Here is a 19,577-nt window from a genome sequence, read left to right on the forward strand (position 1 = left end):
TGGTATGGTGCACGGTTGGGTAAGAAGCACCAGGAATGAGGTCAATCTGGTGCTCAATCCCACAAATTGGTGGTCTGGTGAAATTTCACATGGAAACACTAGCAGAATACTCCTGCAAAATGTTAGACATAGTAGGGGGCAAAGAATGCTACATATCATGAAGTGAAATCAAAGCATCTTTGCACAGTAAGGCATAGCAATCTGAAGTGGAGCAATCAATTCATTAACATCAAATCGAGTGGCCATAAAACATGATCCTTTCAAAGTTATCTCATTTTTATTATTGAGAGCAGGTTGCCTTGCTTTACAAGTTTCTTTGCAGCTATATGGTTCTCACTCTTAGCATGCTCCTGAGATTTAAGTTTGCTAGCTTTAGCAACATCATCTTTCACAATAGCTTCAGGAGACACAAGATGTAGCACAATTTTCTTATCATGGTGCATAAAAGAATACTGGTTTGACCTACCATGATGCATAGAATCCTTATCAATTGCTATGGTCTACCGAGCAGAATATTACAAGCTTGCATACGCACAACATCACATTCAAGAACATCATGATATGATCCAATAAGAAAATTAATTCGGACCAGTCTAGTTACCTTTGCCTTACCATTGTTGTTTAGCCATTGGATGTAATATGGATGTGGGTGCGGTTTAGTGCTAAGTGCAAGCTTCTCCACCATGTCACTACTAGCCAAGTTGTTGCAGCTACCTTCGTCAATGATCATGCAGCAAGAGCGCTCTTTAACAACACACTTTGTTTGAAATAAAGTATGTTGATAATTTTGTTCTGCCTTCTCCTAGTTGCGCACTAAAGCACATATTGCACAATGAGACTCTCATAGCGCTCTGCATCATCTGCACCAATATGCCTCTTTTGTTGTTCCTCACTACCTGCATGGTCAGCCGCAAAGCAAAGCACGTGTATCTTCATCGAAATCTCACTATCAGACTGAATACTCACCATCATCTTTAACAATCAAAACACGCTTGCTAGGACAATCATGCTGCACATGTCCATAGCCCTTGCACCGGTGGTATTACACGTCTCTTGTTCTACCTGTTGATGCAACTGAAGAAGTACTTGAGGCTGGCTTCTGGACAGTCTTTGCTGCTGAATGAGTGGAAGGAGCATGTGACTTGTCACTGGGAGGGGCTGCTCGACTCGGTGAAGAAGATGGCAGGGAGAACGTCCGGTAGGAGTAAATGTTGTGCGTGTGTGTCCTGTTGTAGTCTTTCCTACATAAAAATTAGTCCTAACACTAGCATGTCGTCCCTATACTTTCTCTTTAGCTTTACAAGCAAGATGAAATAAATGGGTTATATTAGTTTATTGCTTATATGCTAGGACGTCCTGAATTTCACGGTTCAGCCCATCTATAAATTTTGCCATAGCAGGCTCCTCATCCTCCTCTATGTTACAATGCAACATACCCATTTGCAGTTCTGATAATATTCTTCTATATTTTTAGCACCCTGCCTCAGTTGTTGCAACCTAGATAAAAACACGGCTAGCTGAAACAAAGACAATACCAAGTATTTAAAGTAGCAGTACCTGGGGACTCGCGCTAACTTTGTGTTAGGTATATTAGACATCAATGCTACCTCACGATGTGTGATGGTGGGAACAGTTGCTTGGAATAAAATTGAAAGAATTGTGTATTTGGTATTGAAACAAATCAGTCTTCCATGTTTGGCACTAGAAAATTTGAACTTCCTTAACTAGCACCAACTTAAATTTTTCTTCTATAAATAGCACTATCGTCCATTTGATGCAATAACGGTGTCGAGTGACAGCTGAAATGACATATACCCTTCTATATAGCAGCAGCATGTAGTGCAAGATAGAAAAAGAAAAAAATAAACATGTTGTCAAATAAGAAAAGCATAAATATCACAAATATACTTGTGAATTAAAACCTGACATTTTGGTAATTGAAGAGTGCAAATAAATAATCAATAATTTCAAATATTAAGGTAAGAGCACATAAATAATAATCAATAAATTTCGGACACAAGCTTCACAAATCTTATCATATTCTTAACATACTTAAAAAACAAAAAGCAGTAGACACCTTGCAGCCCGTTTTGAGAGCCAACGGTCCAATTCGGCCTATGCGGGGGGAGCTGCCTCCACGGTGCCGTGCCTACTGGGCCGGTGGGCGCCTCTACGGCGCCGCGCTGGAATGCCTGCGGGCGCAGCCGCCGCGACGCCTCCACCGCCCGGTTGGAGGAGCTGAGGACGAGGCTGCCCCACCGCTGGCGCCGCCTCCACTGCCGCATCGGGCTGCCGGATGGCGCGACTGCCCCGCCCCACTGTGCCGCATCGGCCCCCAGTGGCCGCGGATGTCCCACGTCCTCCGCTGTTAGGATCATAAGGTGAACAAATCAGTCTCGCATATAAAACAGCAGAAATATATCATCAAACAATGATCATATCTCCTAAATCATAAGGGCTATAAAGGTGATCTCTGTTCCAAAATAAAGATACCAAAGTCTAGTAATTAAATATATTTTTTGAACTTTTTTTGCATATAAAAATAGCTTTAAACAATGTATAAACAATCAAAGCATGGTCTACAAAAGCAACCGGGAAGCCTGGCCGTTGATTTATATTCAACGCCGGTGGAGGTACCTAGTGGGCTGGTTTTATTCCGGTGAGCAATTATGCACTAGCGGCAGTGCTGTTAGAATTCTGGACAGTATTAGATGCATTATGTTTTGCATCTAAGACTTGAATCACATGGAATGATCTACATCAAATTTATAGGTAATTTTATAGGCTTTCCAGATTGGTAAAGATAATGATTTTTAGATCAGTATATCTGGAGTTATGATTGTTTTATTGGCCTGTTGTGGTTCTGTCGTAGAAAAGCTCACACAAAAGTTGTAGACCATGTTGTTTTGTATATTCTAAGAAAGTTTCATATCTTTGGATAAGTGATTTGTCTGCAACAATCATATAACACGAATTCGCCGCGGCCTGTCCTCTCGCCTCCTAGCCGGTGAACTCGAGGATGGAGCCTCCTCGAAGCCTGCGAGTGCGAACGAAACGAGAGAGATGGGGAGGGGGTAATTAAAAGATTCCTGCAGCCCTTAATCCATCACGTGTGTCTCAACTGCCATTCCAGTCCACGCCGGCATCGCCACGTCAGTTTACTAAGTCCGGAAGGGATATGGACTTAATTGACACAATGAAACTACCTAAATGGCTTGAAAATACAGATTAGGAGTTTGTGGACCTAACTGACACACAGCCTTACAAGTTCAAGGCTCCATGGTGCATTTAACTCAAGTATCTTTATCAGACACCATCCAAGAAAGATTTGAATTTTCTAAAGCGACAAGCCCTGGTGCGCGATTATTATGCTGCTCAAACATTATATTATTTGTTTGAGCATGTTAACTACCTTAAATAATGAAACCCAAAAGTAGAAAGTTGTAGAGATCATGGAGTGCTACAATTTTGATATAAATGGTTCTTTATCCGGCACCATCAAATAGAGATATCATTTTTCTAAGGTGACAAGCATGGCATGCGATTAATATGTTGCTCAAACTTTATATTATTTTTTAGCATTTTAATAATTTCAAATGAAAAAACTCAAAACTAGAAAGTCATTGATCTCATTGAGATATACAATGTTTATATAAAAATCATCTCCTTCTGAGGTCCTATAAAAAATACTATTTTATAAGGTGGAGTCTTGCCGCTGACACTTGGGTCTCATTTTTCATATCAATGCCACATATGGTAGCGGGTAGGGTAAACGTCTGTTGGAATCCAAATGCGAACCATTACACATTTAATGAGCTAAAAATACATTTTATGATTTTAGAGACCTGGTTGACACCTTTAGAATCATCTAGGGAACCAGTGAACCCATGGTCTCGCTGGTTCGATCTCCGGTCCGAGTCCTAATAACTATGCCTCACACAACTTTAAGGACCGCTAGTAAATTTTAGTTATCTTGTAATTTGGACTCAGTTTTTTTAGGTCAACTACGGGGGATCAAACCGATCCCCACCTGATTTTCATTTCCACATATCCCAGCAAGCCGGTGGGTGGAAGAGTGCAAAACACCTAATACAGGGGTCGACCCTTGAAGGTCAAAGAAGTACATGAAAGATGGGGAGAGAGAGAGGGATTAAAACAACACTTAACAGAAACAATAACAACAACAATACAACAAGGGTAATCCTAGACGCAAGCCTAAAGACACCAACCGATCATCGATTTGCGCCACCGCCGAACAACATACTCGCCAGTTTTGTCGTGGCCATTATGCCCTACACCACTCCTCGTAGCTACTCTGCTCCGCTGCCGCCCTCTATCTGAGGACCAACCAGTGGAATGGGGACTAAGAGTGGTGACAGACACGTAAGCCCAAGATCACCGGACATGGCGACCTCCCTTGAAACAGATGGCGACACATATAGCACTTCCAGGCCCACGTACAACCATTCAATGTCGTCCATGGGGAGGAAATCTTGGAGGGCAATGGTGGCAGCGGTGGAAACACCACCTAGTATTAGATTTTCTGGCACTATCAAGGAGAGCGCCGATGGAGCAGAAACGCTAGAGGAGAACACGTCGAAAAATCGGCAACGACCGACAACTAGGGCCAGTCTCACCCAAGCGGGGAGCAAGGAGTAGGGAGGCACACACCAAGAAAGGAAAGGGATAGGGGCAGGGGTGAAGCCGGCTAAAAAAGGACCCTGGTGCACACTCTATTGAATATAAAGGAGCGTATACATTTCTAAAGGAAATATATGAAAATTTTGAAACAGGTATTTACAAATTTTTGCTTTACCCTGGTGCATGTGCACCAGGGAAAGTTAACGTGGCTTTGCCCCTAGATAGGAGGGGGTGGAGAGGACATGGAGAGCTCAAAGTGGCGTCGGGGACATAGATGGCCGTAGGTAACGACGCCTAGTTACCTTCAACAAGGAAAGTGACATCCATAGACGCCACCATCATAGGCCGAAGCGGGGGGGGGGGGGGGGGGGGCTTTCACCTAGAGACGTAGCTCTATCGAGCAGGTAGCAGTAGTAGAATCTTCAACGACACCTCCAGGGAGGGGCATGACACCAGGTGCGTGTTGACGGTCGTTAACATCAATCATAAACCGTAAACATATCGTGCAAATGTACTTAATTCCATCACCAAACATAGGTCTAGGGGTTTAAACTAATAAATTAGACAAGTTTTGGTGAGTCTATGTTTGTAGGAGAATTTATTCAGAAAACCGTCAAGGTGGACCCAATTGTCAGATTTAATCGTGTTTATCCGCGACGAAAACAACTCCAGAAGACTCTAGAAGACCCTAGAAGACTCTCCACCGAAGATCGAGCCAAGAGGTTGATAGGTGGGGCCAATAGGGGGCCGACCAGCCCCACCTGTAGGCCAGCTGGCCTGTGGGTCCCACCAGTCAGCCCCTCCTCGCTACGTTGGTTTTCCACCGCCTTAAAGATCAAATCTACGCCATTATTTCAAGTCAGTTTGATCCGAGCTCAGAATTGATGCTACCCGCTATATATAGCAGCCCCTACCCCCTCCCTAGAGCAATCCTGAAATCCTAATTCATATCTTTCATTCAGATCAACACACGTCAGGAGGATTAGGTCTAGAACTCTCCAATATAGTAGATTCGTAGCTCAGGAGTGAGGGTCGAGTTGGGCTCATGCTCAAGTTCCGGATCTAGTCTTGGAGGCTCGGCAAAGCCTTGTATCTTCACTTCTACATCTTGGAAGACTTATTATCAATTTATTATATTCCTATCTACATGGCTATGCTTACTTTGAATATATATCTCGCTTAGTTAAGGTTATCACTACTTTTGTGTGTGGGTTCATAGAGTGCTTAGCCTGCTAGTATACCGGTTGGGCTAAGTAGTCGAGCCTCTTGTAAGCATGGTGCTTACACGATGCTTTGCCTGTGAGTGCACCCTGTTCCCTAGCCGTGTGGTAGCATCGGGAGGTGATAGCCCCGTGTATCCTCTGTAGTCCACCCCACATGAGCAGGTTCTTAAATTATAGGACCGTAGTCGCATTAGTAGAGTTATCTGTTGCAATGCTCTACTCTCTAGCGACGTTGCACAAGAGTCGAGTAAGTCTTAACTATAGTTGGGTGTATATATATACTTTAACCATGTAATAGGAATATCATAGGAATCTACCTCACCCATTGTTCTGCTGAGTTAACTAGTTTACAATATCCTAGTGATATATCCTCTAGTGTCATTATGCTTAATTTCTATCATTACCATTACCCCTTGCTTTAGCTATGATAGTATGTTGATTGATAGATACTCCTTTGATAATCTTTACTCCATTGTTTCCCTATTATAAAATATAAATAACGATACCTGGAATACTTCTGGTAAAATACGATAATAGGTATTCTGTGCACTTGCGAATCCTTTACGTTCTATTTGCGTTAACATATAACAACAGTGCGCCATCGTTGAGCGCCGACGCTGGCCGCCACCGCTGCAAGTTGGAGAGCGGCGGTAGCGGCCGGGAAGCTGGCCCAGAGTGGGGTGCCTTCGGCGGCAGAGATGAGTCGCCCCCGAGTAACCTGTCTGGCACACAACAGATGCGCCTTTCATTTCCGCCAGCTGAAGCGTACAGGTGACTTAGTTTATGTGTCAATCAGGTACAGTTCATTGGAGAAAAGGGCAATTTCACCGGCTCCATTGGTTTCACTAAAATTTGACTTATACTAATTTATTATGAGAAAAAAACACTATTTATTCGCTGAAAATCCTTGTACAGTTAGTGTCCATCAAACTATCTGTTTATTGGTACACTGGGCCTGTACAGGTACAGAATGGACTCTTTGCCTAGCTAACATCCTTGATTAACACAGACACTACTTGGTTCGTACGACATATAGTTCAGTAATTAATTAGTGAGTAAAATGCACCCTGGGTACTTAAACAATTGGGGTATTACCATCTAGGTACTCGAACTGAAAAAGCTACCACCTGGGTACTTAAACTATGGGGGCATTACCATCTGGGTACTCGAACTATAAAACCTCCCACTTGGATACTTAAACTATTGGGCCATTACCATCTGGGTACGCGAGTGGGCCGTCGCCGCCGCTGCGGAGCGCGGAAAAATGAATTTTGATTCTTTTTCTTTTTCTGAAAATGGATAAATAGTGCTGGAATTTGTTATTTTTATAAAAAAACAATTAGAGCTCCAAACATTCTAAAAATTTTTGTGTAGCCTCTATATGATGTACTCTACCTAGGAAAAATATGAAACTTGGAAAATGAATAGTTTTTGTATGTTTAAAAATTACCTCTTTTAATTAATAAATAAACTTCCATAAATTTTATAATTAAAATAAATAAATGTCCAAAAAGAGGCGGCCTACATGTGCTCGCCTGCTCGCTCGCACACAGTTAGGCCGCCTCTTTTTGACATTTATTTATTTTAATTATAAAATTTATGGAAGTTCATTTATTAATTAAAAGAGGTAATTTTTAAACATACAAAAACTATTCATTTTCCAAGTTTCATATTTTTCCTAGGTAGAGTACATCATATAGAGGCTACACAAAAATTTTTAGAATGTTTGGAGCTATAATTATTTTTTTACAAAAATAACAAATTCCAGCACTATTCATCCATTTTCAGAAAAAGAAAAAGAATCAAAATTCATTTTCCCGCGCTCCGCAGCGGCAGCGACGGCCCACTCGCGTACCCAGATGGTAATGACCCAATAGTTTAAGTACCCAAGTGGGAGATTTTTTAGTTCGAGTACCCAGATGGTAATGCCCCCATAGTTTAAGTACCCAGGTGGTAGCTTTTTCAGTTCGAGTACCTAGATGGTAATGCCCCAATAGTTTAAGTACCCAGGGTGCATTTTACTCTTAATTAGTGGTAGTACATAGTTGCATCCTGGTTCCTGGAACAAATGACGCAACAGTACAAAAGCTAATCAGATGATCCAGAAAATTTCAGTGATGCTTTCTTTGGTAATCTCTCATTGGTTGGCCCTCCTGTGAAGCTTGGATGATCACACGTCGACTCCGCCCTGGGTGATCCTGTCGTCGGGCGGGCTGATGGTGATCCAGAGCAGGGAGACGGTGATGGAGATGAGCCCCGCCCAGACGTAGACGAGGGTCGGCGTGCGTCCGCGGCGGCCCATGAGCCCCTTGGCGAACGGGTAGTAGTGCGCCAGCACCCAGAAGCTGAAGAACCCGCCGCCCAGCAGCTTGCTGTACTGCGGGATCTCCGCGTACACAGTGCGGGACACGCCGACGACGAGCGCGATGATATTGATCCCGATCACTGCCAACGGTGGGATAAAGAGCGACGTCCACTTCACGAGGTACAGCTCCGCGAAGGGGTCATCGTCATCGTCCGCCGCCGCCTTGGCCGTCAGCGTGAAGGAGATCTCGATGCCCGCGATCACCTTCAGCAAGCCCTGCAGCACGGCCGCCAGGTGCGCCGACGTGCCGCCGATCACCCAGAACTGCTCGTTGCGCCACCACTCCTCAAGGCCGATACCGGACCACTTCACCTCCAGCAGGCACAGCAGCATCAGCGTGATGGTGATGAGCAGGAGGTAGCACAGGAATGTCGGGTCCAGCGTCGCCACGATGAACTGGCCGGAGAAGAGGGACAGCGCCGGCAGGAGGCAGTACATGATGAGGAAGAGGGAGGTGAACGGGTAGATGCCGACGTTGAGGTACGATAGGCGCTGCAGGAACTTGAGCCGCTGGGAGGCCAGCAGCGCGTTGTTCTTGGAGAAGAAGATCTCCACGGACCCCGTCGCCCACCGGAGGACCTGGTGGAGCCGGTCGGTGAGGTTGATGGGTGCCGTGCCGCGGAACGCGTCGCGCCGGGTGATGCAGTACACGGAGCGCCACCCGCGGTTGTGCATGCGGTACCCGGTCACCACGTCCTCCGTCACGGAGCCGTAGATCCACCCCACACGCAGTCCCCACTCGGTGCCGTCCTCGTACCAGCACGAGATCACCGCCACGGACTCCGCCACGGTGGCCGCGTCCAGCGGCGGGCGCGGCATCAGCAGCGCGCCCGGCGGCCGCCCGTTCTGGACCGAGGGGTGGTCCTGCAGCGGCCGGCCCTGGTACTCGGCCACGGCGATGGTCTCGCTGAACATCTTGGACTTGCCGAACCGCTGCGGCGCCTCGTGGTCCGGGTGCACCGACAGCGGGCGGAGCTCCTCGGCGGCGCCGGGTCCAGAGTGACCGTGCGGGTCGATGGGCACCTTGACCTGGCCGTAGATGCCGCGGTACTCGTTGGTGCGCGGCGGGTTGAAGCCGTAGACGGCGTACCGCCGGAAGAGGCAGCCGGTGCCGACGTACATGGGGCCCTGGAGGCCGTCGAGCGCGCGCATGTTGCCGTCGAAGAAGACGGTGTTGTGGTTGGCGTAGCGGTCGGAGGGGTCGATGCCCTCGAAGCGCTGCGGGAACTGGATGTAGCATATGCGGTCACCGCCACGGTCAAGCATGTAGCACATGGCCTCGCGGATGGCCATGCAGTTGTAGATGTAGTGGTCGCAGTCGAAGTTGAGCATGAAGGGCCCATTGGAGAGGATCGCCGACGCGCGCACCATGGCGTTCATGGCGCCCGCCTTCTTGTTGTGGTCGTACCCCGGACGCTTCTCCCGCGAGAGGTACACGAACATCGGGATGCGCACGTCAACGCCGGTGAAGTCCAAGTATGGGTGCGACCCGGCGTCGCCGTGCACCACGTCGTAGTGCGGGTTCTTGATCATCACCTGATCGACAGTTCAAAATCAAGACATCGATCGAAGGCTGTGTGTGTAAAAGGGAGGTTTGAACCTAATACAGTACTTCTGCTGGCTGTACCTGCACGATGCTTGCGTGGTCGCCCTTGCCGTGGTCAGGGGCGGAGTCGAGCCAGGTGCCGGGCCAGTGGGTGCCGTCCGCCATCCAGGTGCCCTTGACGGTGGGGGCGTCGGCGACTGGGGCATCAGAGGAGGCAGCAGCAGCCTTGTCGCGGGCGATCTTACGCTCGCGAGCATTCATTGCGTTGGCACGCCGGCGGACGAGGTCGGCGAGGCCGTTGATGCGGACCTTGAACTCGTCGTACTCGCGCTTAATCCACCGGCGGTCCTTGACAAAGTCCGGCCGCTTCTTGCCCTTGGTGGGGTCGCCCTTCTGGTTGAAGTACGCGTCCGGGTTGCGTGGCTCGATCGAGTGCTTGCGGCAGAAGGGCACCCAAACCTTGGCGAACTCGCAGGCCTCCGCCATGGCTTCGAAGGTCAGCAGCGCGCCGCCGTCGTCCGAGATGTAGACGAAGAGCTTCTCCACGGGGTACTCCGTGCCGAGGATGGAGAGCAGCGAGTTGGCCGTGGTTAGGGGCGGCTCCTTGTAGGGGTCCGCGGTGGAGATGAAGACGTCGAGCCCGGGGAGGTCGGACCGGCCGGTGGGGTTGGACGTCGTCGCGGACTCGAACTTCTCCCGGAGCGCGCTGAGGTCGACGGCACGGTTTATTGGATTCAGCTTTGGCATCTGGTCCAGCAGCCACGAGAAGGCGAACCAGAACTCGCACACGATGGAGATCCCCCACAGCCATAGCGCGTCCAGGTTGGGGTTCGTCACACGCCAGATCAGGAACAGGAACAGCGAGATGAACCGCACCAGCACCAGCAGCCTGCAGCGCGGATCCATCCATCCATGAAAATCACGAGCAACTGCTTCCATTACGCGCCATTGATTTTACTGAGGATACGACCGAACCTGTAGGGGCTAAGAATGCCGGGAGGGATGGGCACCTTTCGGCTAAGCGGCTTCCACGGCTTGTCAACGAGGTCCTCCATCTTGACGGGACCGCTGCCCACGCCGCCGTCCTCGTCGTCGGCATACGCGTTGCTGTCCTGCGGCCAGTACGCGTTCCCGATGCCGTACGTGCCCTTGGTCTCGAACAGCCACCGGTTGTGGTCGAAGTCCCCGGTCTGGCTACGCACAAGTAGCGACTTGGACGGCGCCGGCACGCGCGCCGTGGACAGCCGCCGGTCCATCTTGCCGCTGCCGCCCCCCACGCCGTCGTCCGCGCCAGCACCACCTCGCCGGTTGACGAGCTTAGAGGACGCCGAAGGGCCATAGGGCGGCAACGGGAGATCGTCCGGCTTGCTACCACCAGCGGACGCGGAGGACGGCGCTCCGCCTCCACCGCCGCCGACACTATACGGCTGGTTGTCCGGGGTGGGCGGCATGAGGACGGTGTAGTTGGCATAGTCGCTGCCGCCACCGGACATGGTGGAGGTGAACTCCGGCTCGTCGTCGACGTCTACGTCGTTGGAGATACTCGGGAGGCGCCCGCTCCACGGCCGCCTCGTTGAATTGACGGGTGTCTTCGACGCCGATGACCAGGACGACGACATGCATGTGGGAGCCCGTTCCCTGGCTAGCTATGCGTTGGCATGCGCCTCTCCATGGCTGCAAGCTGATCGCACGTTCCACACTCACGACCCCGTTGATCGAGAGAAAGGGAGAGAGATGGTTGCATGGTTTGGAGGAAATTGCGAGGCGACAACACATGCGGAGTGGCGACATTTTCGGAGACCGGGACCGGATGTTTGGCCCACACTACGTTTTTCCACCTTCGCTCCTCATTTTTTAGCGAAATAGATTAAGTTTCACATAACTCTACCCCAGAAAAAAAAATAGAGTTACGAGAGCTTCTAAAGGGTGCTCGAGAAACTATAGGTTTTTATGAAGCTGCTTTACGATAGAGTTTGTGGAGCAGAGTTCGTGTAAATGTCTCAAATATACCCTAAATTTGACTCGCAAAGGAAGCCTGCTATCAAAAAGTGGAGGCCTCCATTGTAATTTGCACTACCATATAACAGGCCAATGCAAAAATTTTGACAATTTCGATTTGCTATTCTTAGAACTAAGGAACATGTAATTGCATACACGATGCTAGTTAGGAAAGAATGTTAATGAATATTTTTTGATGCTATATACGATGCTAGTTAGTAAATTAAAGCGTCATCAGACTTACAAGTCAGTTTCTTTCGCTTAAGAGCTATATGTGAAAAAACTATCGTGAGCTATGTAAAAATGCTATATATCATGAAAAAGTCATAATTTTTTTTGTTGAAACAATTATAAAATCTATCTCCCATCTCTCTCTCTCTCTTCAATCAAATAGTTGTGAAACATCTCTCTATTTACACCTATTTGAAAAAATAGAAATTCAAAAGCTAAAAGCACGGTACAAGAGAGTTATTTCATAGCTGTTTGAAAGTAGATACATAAAGGGCAGGTTTCGTAGCCACATACCACATAGATCCGAAACTACTTTTGCATAGCTGAAAAATATATCCTTAAGATTTGTGAATTGTCATAGTTCAATCGATAACTTGAACTTTTAATGATTATTTTTGGTAGTTAATTCCTCGTGCTTATATATTTTAACAGTGACAATTGTACAACTAGCTCGCCATGGTTGGCAAAAAAACATGTACCACTTACAGACACGTTATTTCTCACGCATTCTACGGAACCGTCCAATGTCATGTTATATCTAATGAATGAAGTTTTTTAAAGACTTTAACACTTTTCCAAAAATGGTATTTTGAGTTATTGCATTTGTCTGGGACTCTGGGTCTTCTGATGCATCTGCTGGGCTTCTCTGTTTTTTCCTTTGAGTTGCGGGTTTATTAAATATATTTATCTTCCAATCAGAAAATCCCATCGTCTTTATCTTCCATGAATAAGCTTGTAGGTTCTCTTTAGAGGACGCACTAGCTCTGGTTTTAGCTTCTATTACGAAGCTCAAGATGACCACAGAGAAGGGATCCCTGAGGTGTGCAAACAACTCCCTCCATTTTCAAATTATAAGTTGCTTTTATTTTTTTAATTAATCTATTTTGCTATGTATCTAGACATATTATTTATGTAGATACATAGTAAAATAGGACGTACCAAAAAAAGTCAAAGCGAATTATAATTTGAAACGGAGGGAGTATCAGAGACAAAAGCCATGCAATTTTTTATCTAATATAATCCATTATAGAATTGACATTTAGCAACCGGAGAATTTTTGGGCAGAGGAGCCTCAGTAGTGCCCGACAAAGCAAGCCGCCTCTGAAGATGTATTTGTAGAGGTGGCTCCCTAGCCAGCTGCCTCTACAAATACATATTTAGATACGGCTCAGGCGTTACTAGCCGTCTCTAAAAATAATGAGATTTTCAGAGGTAGCTGGGTAACACCAGCCGCATCTAAAGATCCATTTGTAGAGACTGGCTAGGTAGCTGCCATCTGAATATTTATAGAGGCGGTTGTATATAGAGCCGCCTCCTATAACTCAAGGCGGAAGGAAGGGAAGTCTTGGGCTACCTGCCAAAAATTGCAAATCTAAGGGGGAAGGTTTTGATTTTGATTTCTTTGGTGGAGGAGGCTTTAAAGGTAAGTAAATGCTATTCCAAGCCTCTTTTTGAAGTTTTAGTAGTAGATTAGTGTGTAATTAGGGTTTTGATTTTCTCTCTTTTCCATGGTGGTTGTGACATTTATGGATGAATTATATCAAATCTTTGAAGGTACTAGGGTAAGTTCAGTAGGAAACAAGATTATATCCTTATTTAGTGGCAATGTCTTGATTTTTGTAGCCTATTTGTTAGTTTTTAGGGAGGGATTGGTTTGCATCTAGATCTAGATGTAGACTTAGGGTTTGGGATTAGATTTTTATTGTCAACATTCATATTATATTTTTAGTAAACATGATTAAGTTTACGCGAGCAATACCAGGTACAATATTAATTGGTGCTATTGTTTTCTTTCAAATTGTTTCATTTCAATTAAGAAAAGTAAAAAAATACTTGTTTAGTGGTACATTAGTTGGTTAATTAGGTTGTTTATTCTCTCTCTTGTATGAAGAATATGTAGTCCATATATGTGTATTTTATGACAACAACATGACTAAAAAAGTTGAACAATATAATCTATAATTTTAAATAAGAATGACCTTCCACAATTATATTGTTATATACTAATTATATTCTTCTGGGTTGTTAATGATTCTTATATCTAGCTTAGTCTTTTTGTTTTTTTTTTGCTTTGTTGATCGTTTTACTAAAAAAATGGAGTACAGGAACTCATAAATGTATGGTTCAATAAGGTGGAAGCCAGGTTTCTGAGAAGAAGTCGATAGATTCTTGAAGCCACAGAGAAGCATTCAATGACGACAAAGAACATAATCAAAATTCTTTTTCCGTGTAGGAATTGCAAGAACCATCTCGCATGGAATGATGTAATTGTCATTAGATCACACTTGATTGTGTGAGATTTTGTGAAGGACTATACAATTTGGATACATCACGGTGAAACACCCATTGCTGTTGAGACACGAGGAGAAAATATGAAAGAAGATGACCACACTTACATTGACGCATTTATAGCTGAGCTTGATGCATAAGTGTTGAGTGCCTGTGAACAAGGTGGTGGTGGTCGGGCTGTTGAGGATGAAGCTAGTGGCAATGATCATTGATGATGTGTGGGGGACGAAGATGGTCTCAATGAAGGTGGAAGACGTGAGGGGGATGAAGGTAGTGGTGATTATTTGGAGGAAGTGCTTCGAGCCATGGGACCAAAGGTGATACTCAAGAGTGTAAAATGTCTGAAAAATTTGGAAAGAGTAAAAAAGAGCAGCGAATGAGAGTGTATGGTGTCGAAAAGGGTTTTCCGACAGACTGGAGGGTGCTACGTTTTGTGCTTGAGTTACTCATCCTGAAGGTTAAGAACGGCTATGCACTTATGACTAATTTGAATATGATAAGCGCAAGATTCATGGAGAAGACATTTGGAGGTCCAGTTGGAACAATTGCATTCAACTTTGCCGACATGAAGACAATATTTGACCTTGGTTGGATGGAAACTATAAGGGGGTGTTTGGGACTGCTTTGCTCCACGTTTTCAGCATCGCTCCACAGTTTTAGCTAAACGGTTTTCGGCTCCGCACACTCTGTTCGAGGAAAAAGGGTAGAGTTGTGAGAGCACCTAAAGATGTGTTCAACAAACTCCAATTTTTTTGTGAAGCTGCTCACGATGACGTTGTGAGCAGAGTTTGTGGAGCAATCCCAAACACCTAAGTCGCTCTCTATACCAATCAGTTTGACTGTACATCTCTAGCATCATTAGTAAGCTGAATGGTTGCCCGTTTACGGATAATTTCATTAATACATGGCTTCTAACGTGTGAATCGTAAGTTGAAAGTCGGTAACTTAAAGTTCATATTTTGACTAACAACACAATTTATTAAACAATCTGCTTTTTAGCATGTGGTCAGTAGGTGGAAAGTTGAATCCTATTGGACTCAACATTCTAGGACAGGCTATTTCGGGAGGTATTTCAAGATCAGGATATATTTCACTGCATTTGTTGTTTGCTATTCCAACAAGCCTCTTTTTTTCTATCCTGTACCTTTTTCAGGTCAGTGTCATAAACTTATCCGTGAACTAATTGTGTTCATTATATTATGCAAACGATTTATGTATATGGTTCTAATATCCATGCAAAACTACCAACTTTCTCTAGGATGGCGTTGCCCACGGATGTTCTGGATCTATGTTGGACGTAGTTACACATAGGTACTCCTTGAATAATCTTTGAACTCTGAATATGCACAAGCTAATACATTTTGCAGCCTTGCTTAATTTCACAACTCATATTCAGTGTTAGAGTTGTTTCTCTGTTAAACCTCTCTCAATTATAGGAAATGAAGTGCAGTGAAATGGTCCACGATTTCCTCGAAGGGAAATCCAAAGAAGAAACCATAATGTGATAGTCTCGGAAGATCATGCCATCACATTATCGAAATCCATCTGATATCATTGTTCATACATAGTGAATACTCAATCCGTCCCTAAAAAAGAGTCGTTATGAGAATCGTGCTGGTCAAACTTTCTCAACTTTGACTAGCTTCGTAGAAAATGCGTGCAAAATTTATATCTTCAAGTAAGTTTATTACGAAAGTATATTCAACGATCTACCTAATGGTACTAATTATGTACCATAAATATTAATATTTTGTTAAATATATTTGGTCAAAGTTAAAAGTTGTTGACTTTTTGAAAAGAGAATAACTCTTTTTTAGGGATAGAGGGAGTATCCTGTCTTAGAAGGGTACAATAAAGCAGATTACCCATAATTATTACATCATCACTGGCAGAATCACACATGACACACACAAGACAACTTCATTTATAAAGGTGATTAATCATTCTATTAATTAACATAGCATAAGAACCAATAAGAAGCAACTCACAAGTTGGTGTTAATGCACATGCTCAACCATCTAGTTGGATTCACCTAGTGCATCTAGGGTTGCTTTCTAGATGCTCATTCACCATGTAAGGTTTTAGAAAAAAGGTTTTGAAAGTTGGGAGTTTTGGCTATGTGATTTTCAGGGTTGTTACAGGCAGAAGAACATCTAATTCAGTAATATTCCATGACTTAATTGTTGTTTCTGAAATTCCTAGAGAAATCTCAAAGGCCCATTCATATGTGCAAAGAGTGGGAGTGAGAATCATTTAGTCCCACCTTGCTTGTGGAAGTGGAGGTAGCCATGCTTAAATATGAAAGTCCTCTCCACTTTCTCAAGTCTAGTGTGAGGAGGATAAAGGAAGCCCATACGCATGCGCTCGCTCGCCTCGCCGGGTGGGGCGGGGCTAAGGGCGCAAGCACGAGTGTGCGACACCTGCATGAATAATGGTCCACCGAAATCCGGCGAGCCTTGCGAGGGCTGCGACTTCTTTTTGTAGGTTTAGTTTTGCTGATTTGGTTACATGGCCTTAAAGTTTGTAGATAAGAGTCTTAAACGGTTTAGATCGTGGGCATGACACGAGATCGGATCGGACAGTCCTATATATATAGCATATCGGCCAATGCCAAAATGCATCTAGGGTTTTTTTTTGCCTCTTCTCGCTGCTGCGCTGCCGCCATAGTCTCTCCAACCTAAGCACCTGCATGCCCCTTTGATCTGGAGAGTAGGTCTCCAGAACTCTCGTCCTTGTGCGATCCTGCACCGGGAGAGGACGAATAAGGCTTTTGAGAAGCGCCTTCGCACGACTGCTCCCAACCTCCATAACAGCTCGTCTTCCAAAGGCTGCGTCGCGACGTCGTCTGCACCACCAACAGATTTCTGAGCTCTCCTGGCTACCGGTGGGACGAATAGTTGGCTAGATTAAAATAGACCATAGAAAAAAGGCATAGAAATTTTGGCTCTTTAATATTAGGTATATAGATAGTTTGTTTTTGCATGCTTCAACATTTTTGTCAGTTTGATTCAAGAACATGTGAAGTCTTGCTCAACATCAAATAAGTTATATGTAAAATGCTTGACACATATATTCAAAATGTTGAAGCGATACATTTGAATTCGAATGTTGATTTTCAACTAAAAGAAAAATAATATAGACATATGGGATCTGACATGGTGGTTGAAATCGAATTGAAACATATTCACTACTTGGGACAGAAATTGCATTTAAAGTTTGACACTCAAACAAATTAATCAAAAAACCATCCCCATAGATCAATTTTTGTCATGACATCCATATGTACAGTGTAAGGTGCCCAAGAGACGTAGCCGCGCAGCCACCAAGGGGCAAGTGAGTGAGGCAGAAGCTTGTTGGTTCCACAGTTCACTCGAAAGTTTAAAAGTTACTATTACTACTAAAAGTCAATACTAACAGTAATCTTACAAACCGAGCAAATAGCAGTTAAAAAATAATCAAGCAGACCTCGTAGAAGGAACAAGCTGAATTAAATTATTGCAAATTATTCAACGAAGTCACTGGTTCTTAAACCCAACTAACTTCACACTCACCACAATACAAAAGAAGGAACAAATTGAGAACCATGGACCAATCATCCAAGCGCACACTGCCTTGGGGGCTTTCACCAGAACCAAACAAATGCTGCGAGTTCATCGCAGCCTAACCGTCACTTCATGCTGCCAACACTATGACTGAGGAAGAGGAACCGGGGACGGCGACGGCACCCTTTGCTCACGTGAGGCAGGGCACTTAGAAGTCGCTGCTGGCGACGGGGGCGTGGTCGCCGCACATGTAGATGTACCGGTACACGATGCCAGCGAGGCCGCCGCCGACGAGCGGGCCGACCCAGTAGATCCAGATGTTGGTGAAGTCGCCGCTGGCCACGGCGGGGCCGAAGGAGCGAGCCGGGTTCATGGACCCGCCGGAGAAGGGCCCGGCTACGAGGATGTTGGCGCCGACGATGAAGCCGATGGCGATGGGAGCGATGGTGCCGAGGGAGCCCTTCTTGGGGTCAGCCGCAGTGGCGTACACAGTGTAGACGAGGCCGAAGGTGACGATGATCTCCATCACGACGCCCTCGAACGCGCCGATGCCGGACAGGCCGTGGGTCGGGGTCGCCTGCGGGATTAAAGAAAAGTTGTCAGCCACAGCCAGCCACAGCCGTTAGATTTCTGAGCTTGATCTGCTGCCTGCCGGCGAACTGTACATCATCATATCTCTACAGAACTCGACGTACCACACCGGTAGAGTACTGAACGAGGACGGCACCGACGATGGCGCCGAGGAGCTGGGCGATCCAGTAGAAGATGCCGGTGAGGATGGTGATCTGGCCGCCGAGGGCGAGGCCGAAGGTAACGGCGGGGTTGACGTGGCCGCCAGAGATGTTGGCGCCGATGGCAACCGCGACGAACAGTCCGAACCCGTGGCACACCGCCACGGCGATCAGCCCGGCGGGGTCAAGCGGCGCGCCACCCGTCAACTTGGCTGGAACAATCCATCGATCGATGCATCCCGTCAGTAAACGCATCGCCTTGGGGCGTGCATGTCGATCCATATATATATGCCACCACGAAAGCTAATTAACATTTAATGGTGATGACTGGCTCACTGTATGCGATGGCGGAACCGACGCCGGCGAAGACGAAGACGAGGGTGGAGATGAACTCGGCCACGTAGGCCTTCAGGGAGGCCGCGCTGAAGGAGTCATCGAACCGGCCGAAGGCAATGTTACCCGACATTGTGGCGCTGGCAGGAGAGGGGTCGCCGCGTACGAGCTGACTAACGACCAAGGGGGATCGGAGCTGCGTTGGTAGCCACTCGCTGAGAAAGTGAGAATACACGGATCGACGAAGGGGTGAATGAGCCGCCGTTCTTATAGGGAGGCTGCCTGCCTCACTCAGATCAACGATGTCTCGAGAAGCAAAATAAAGGGCCACCAAAATAAATGGAAAAAGAAATACTTCTTTGTGAGGTTATAATAATGGATCAGGTTGGTATTTGGCCTGCTCACAGCAACTTTTTTTTTTTTGGATATGGCTGCAAAAAAGAACTACCATGTACTACAGAGAATACTAGAAACAGCTGCAGCTGTAGCGAGCAGGCTAGTTATAGTAGATCTCATATGGGAGTTTTCGTTTTCTTTTCGCATCAGATGTTTGGAAGTTGATTTGTCGTGACATGGATGCCAAAGTAACGCCTAGTTTCGCATAGCTCAGCTTCACTAATTGTCGGATACCGCGAGAAGGGGTACCCTAAGCAAGAACCAAAAAACGATTGCTTAGAC

At 46.0% G+C, this 19,577-nt stretch overlaps 2 protein-coding genes across 2 annotated transcripts; both read right to left on the minus strand.

Annotated features, from left to right (window-relative positions):
- Positions 1–7,857: 7,857 nt before the first annotated feature.
- Positions 7,858–11,479, minus strand: LOC136520867 (cellulose synthase-like protein D5). The gene is made up of 3 exons (XM_066514539.1): positions 10,751–11,479; positions 9,857–10,664; positions 7,858–9,765 (listed from the first exon to the last, which is right to left on the minus strand). The coding sequence occupies exons 1-3, from the start codon at positions 11,392–11,394 to the stop codon at positions 8,035–8,037; spliced, it is 3,183 nt and encodes a 1,060-aa protein (XP_066370636.1). The 5' UTR covers positions 11,395–11,479; the 3' UTR covers positions 7,858–8,034.
- A 6,283-nt stretch (positions 11,480–17,762) lies between these two features.
- On the minus strand, positions 17,763–19,145 carry LOC136520868 (probable aquaporin TIP2-2). The gene is made up of 3 exons (XM_066514540.1): positions 18,903–19,145; positions 18,531–18,778; positions 17,763–18,412 (listed from the first exon to the last, which is right to left on the minus strand). The coding sequence occupies exons 1-3, from the start codon at positions 19,030–19,032 to the stop codon at positions 18,044–18,046; spliced, it is 747 nt and encodes a 248-aa protein (XP_066370637.1). The 5' UTR covers positions 19,033–19,145; the 3' UTR covers positions 17,763–18,043.
- Positions 19,146–19,577: the final 432 nt, after the last annotated feature.

This window comes from Miscanthus floridulus, chromosome 18, assembly GCF_019320115.1.
Source record: "Miscanthus floridulus cultivar M001 chromosome 18, ASM1932011v1, whole genome shotgun sequence".
Classification (NCBI taxonomy): Eukaryota; Viridiplantae; Streptophyta; class Magnoliopsida; order Poales; family Poaceae; genus Miscanthus; species Miscanthus floridulus.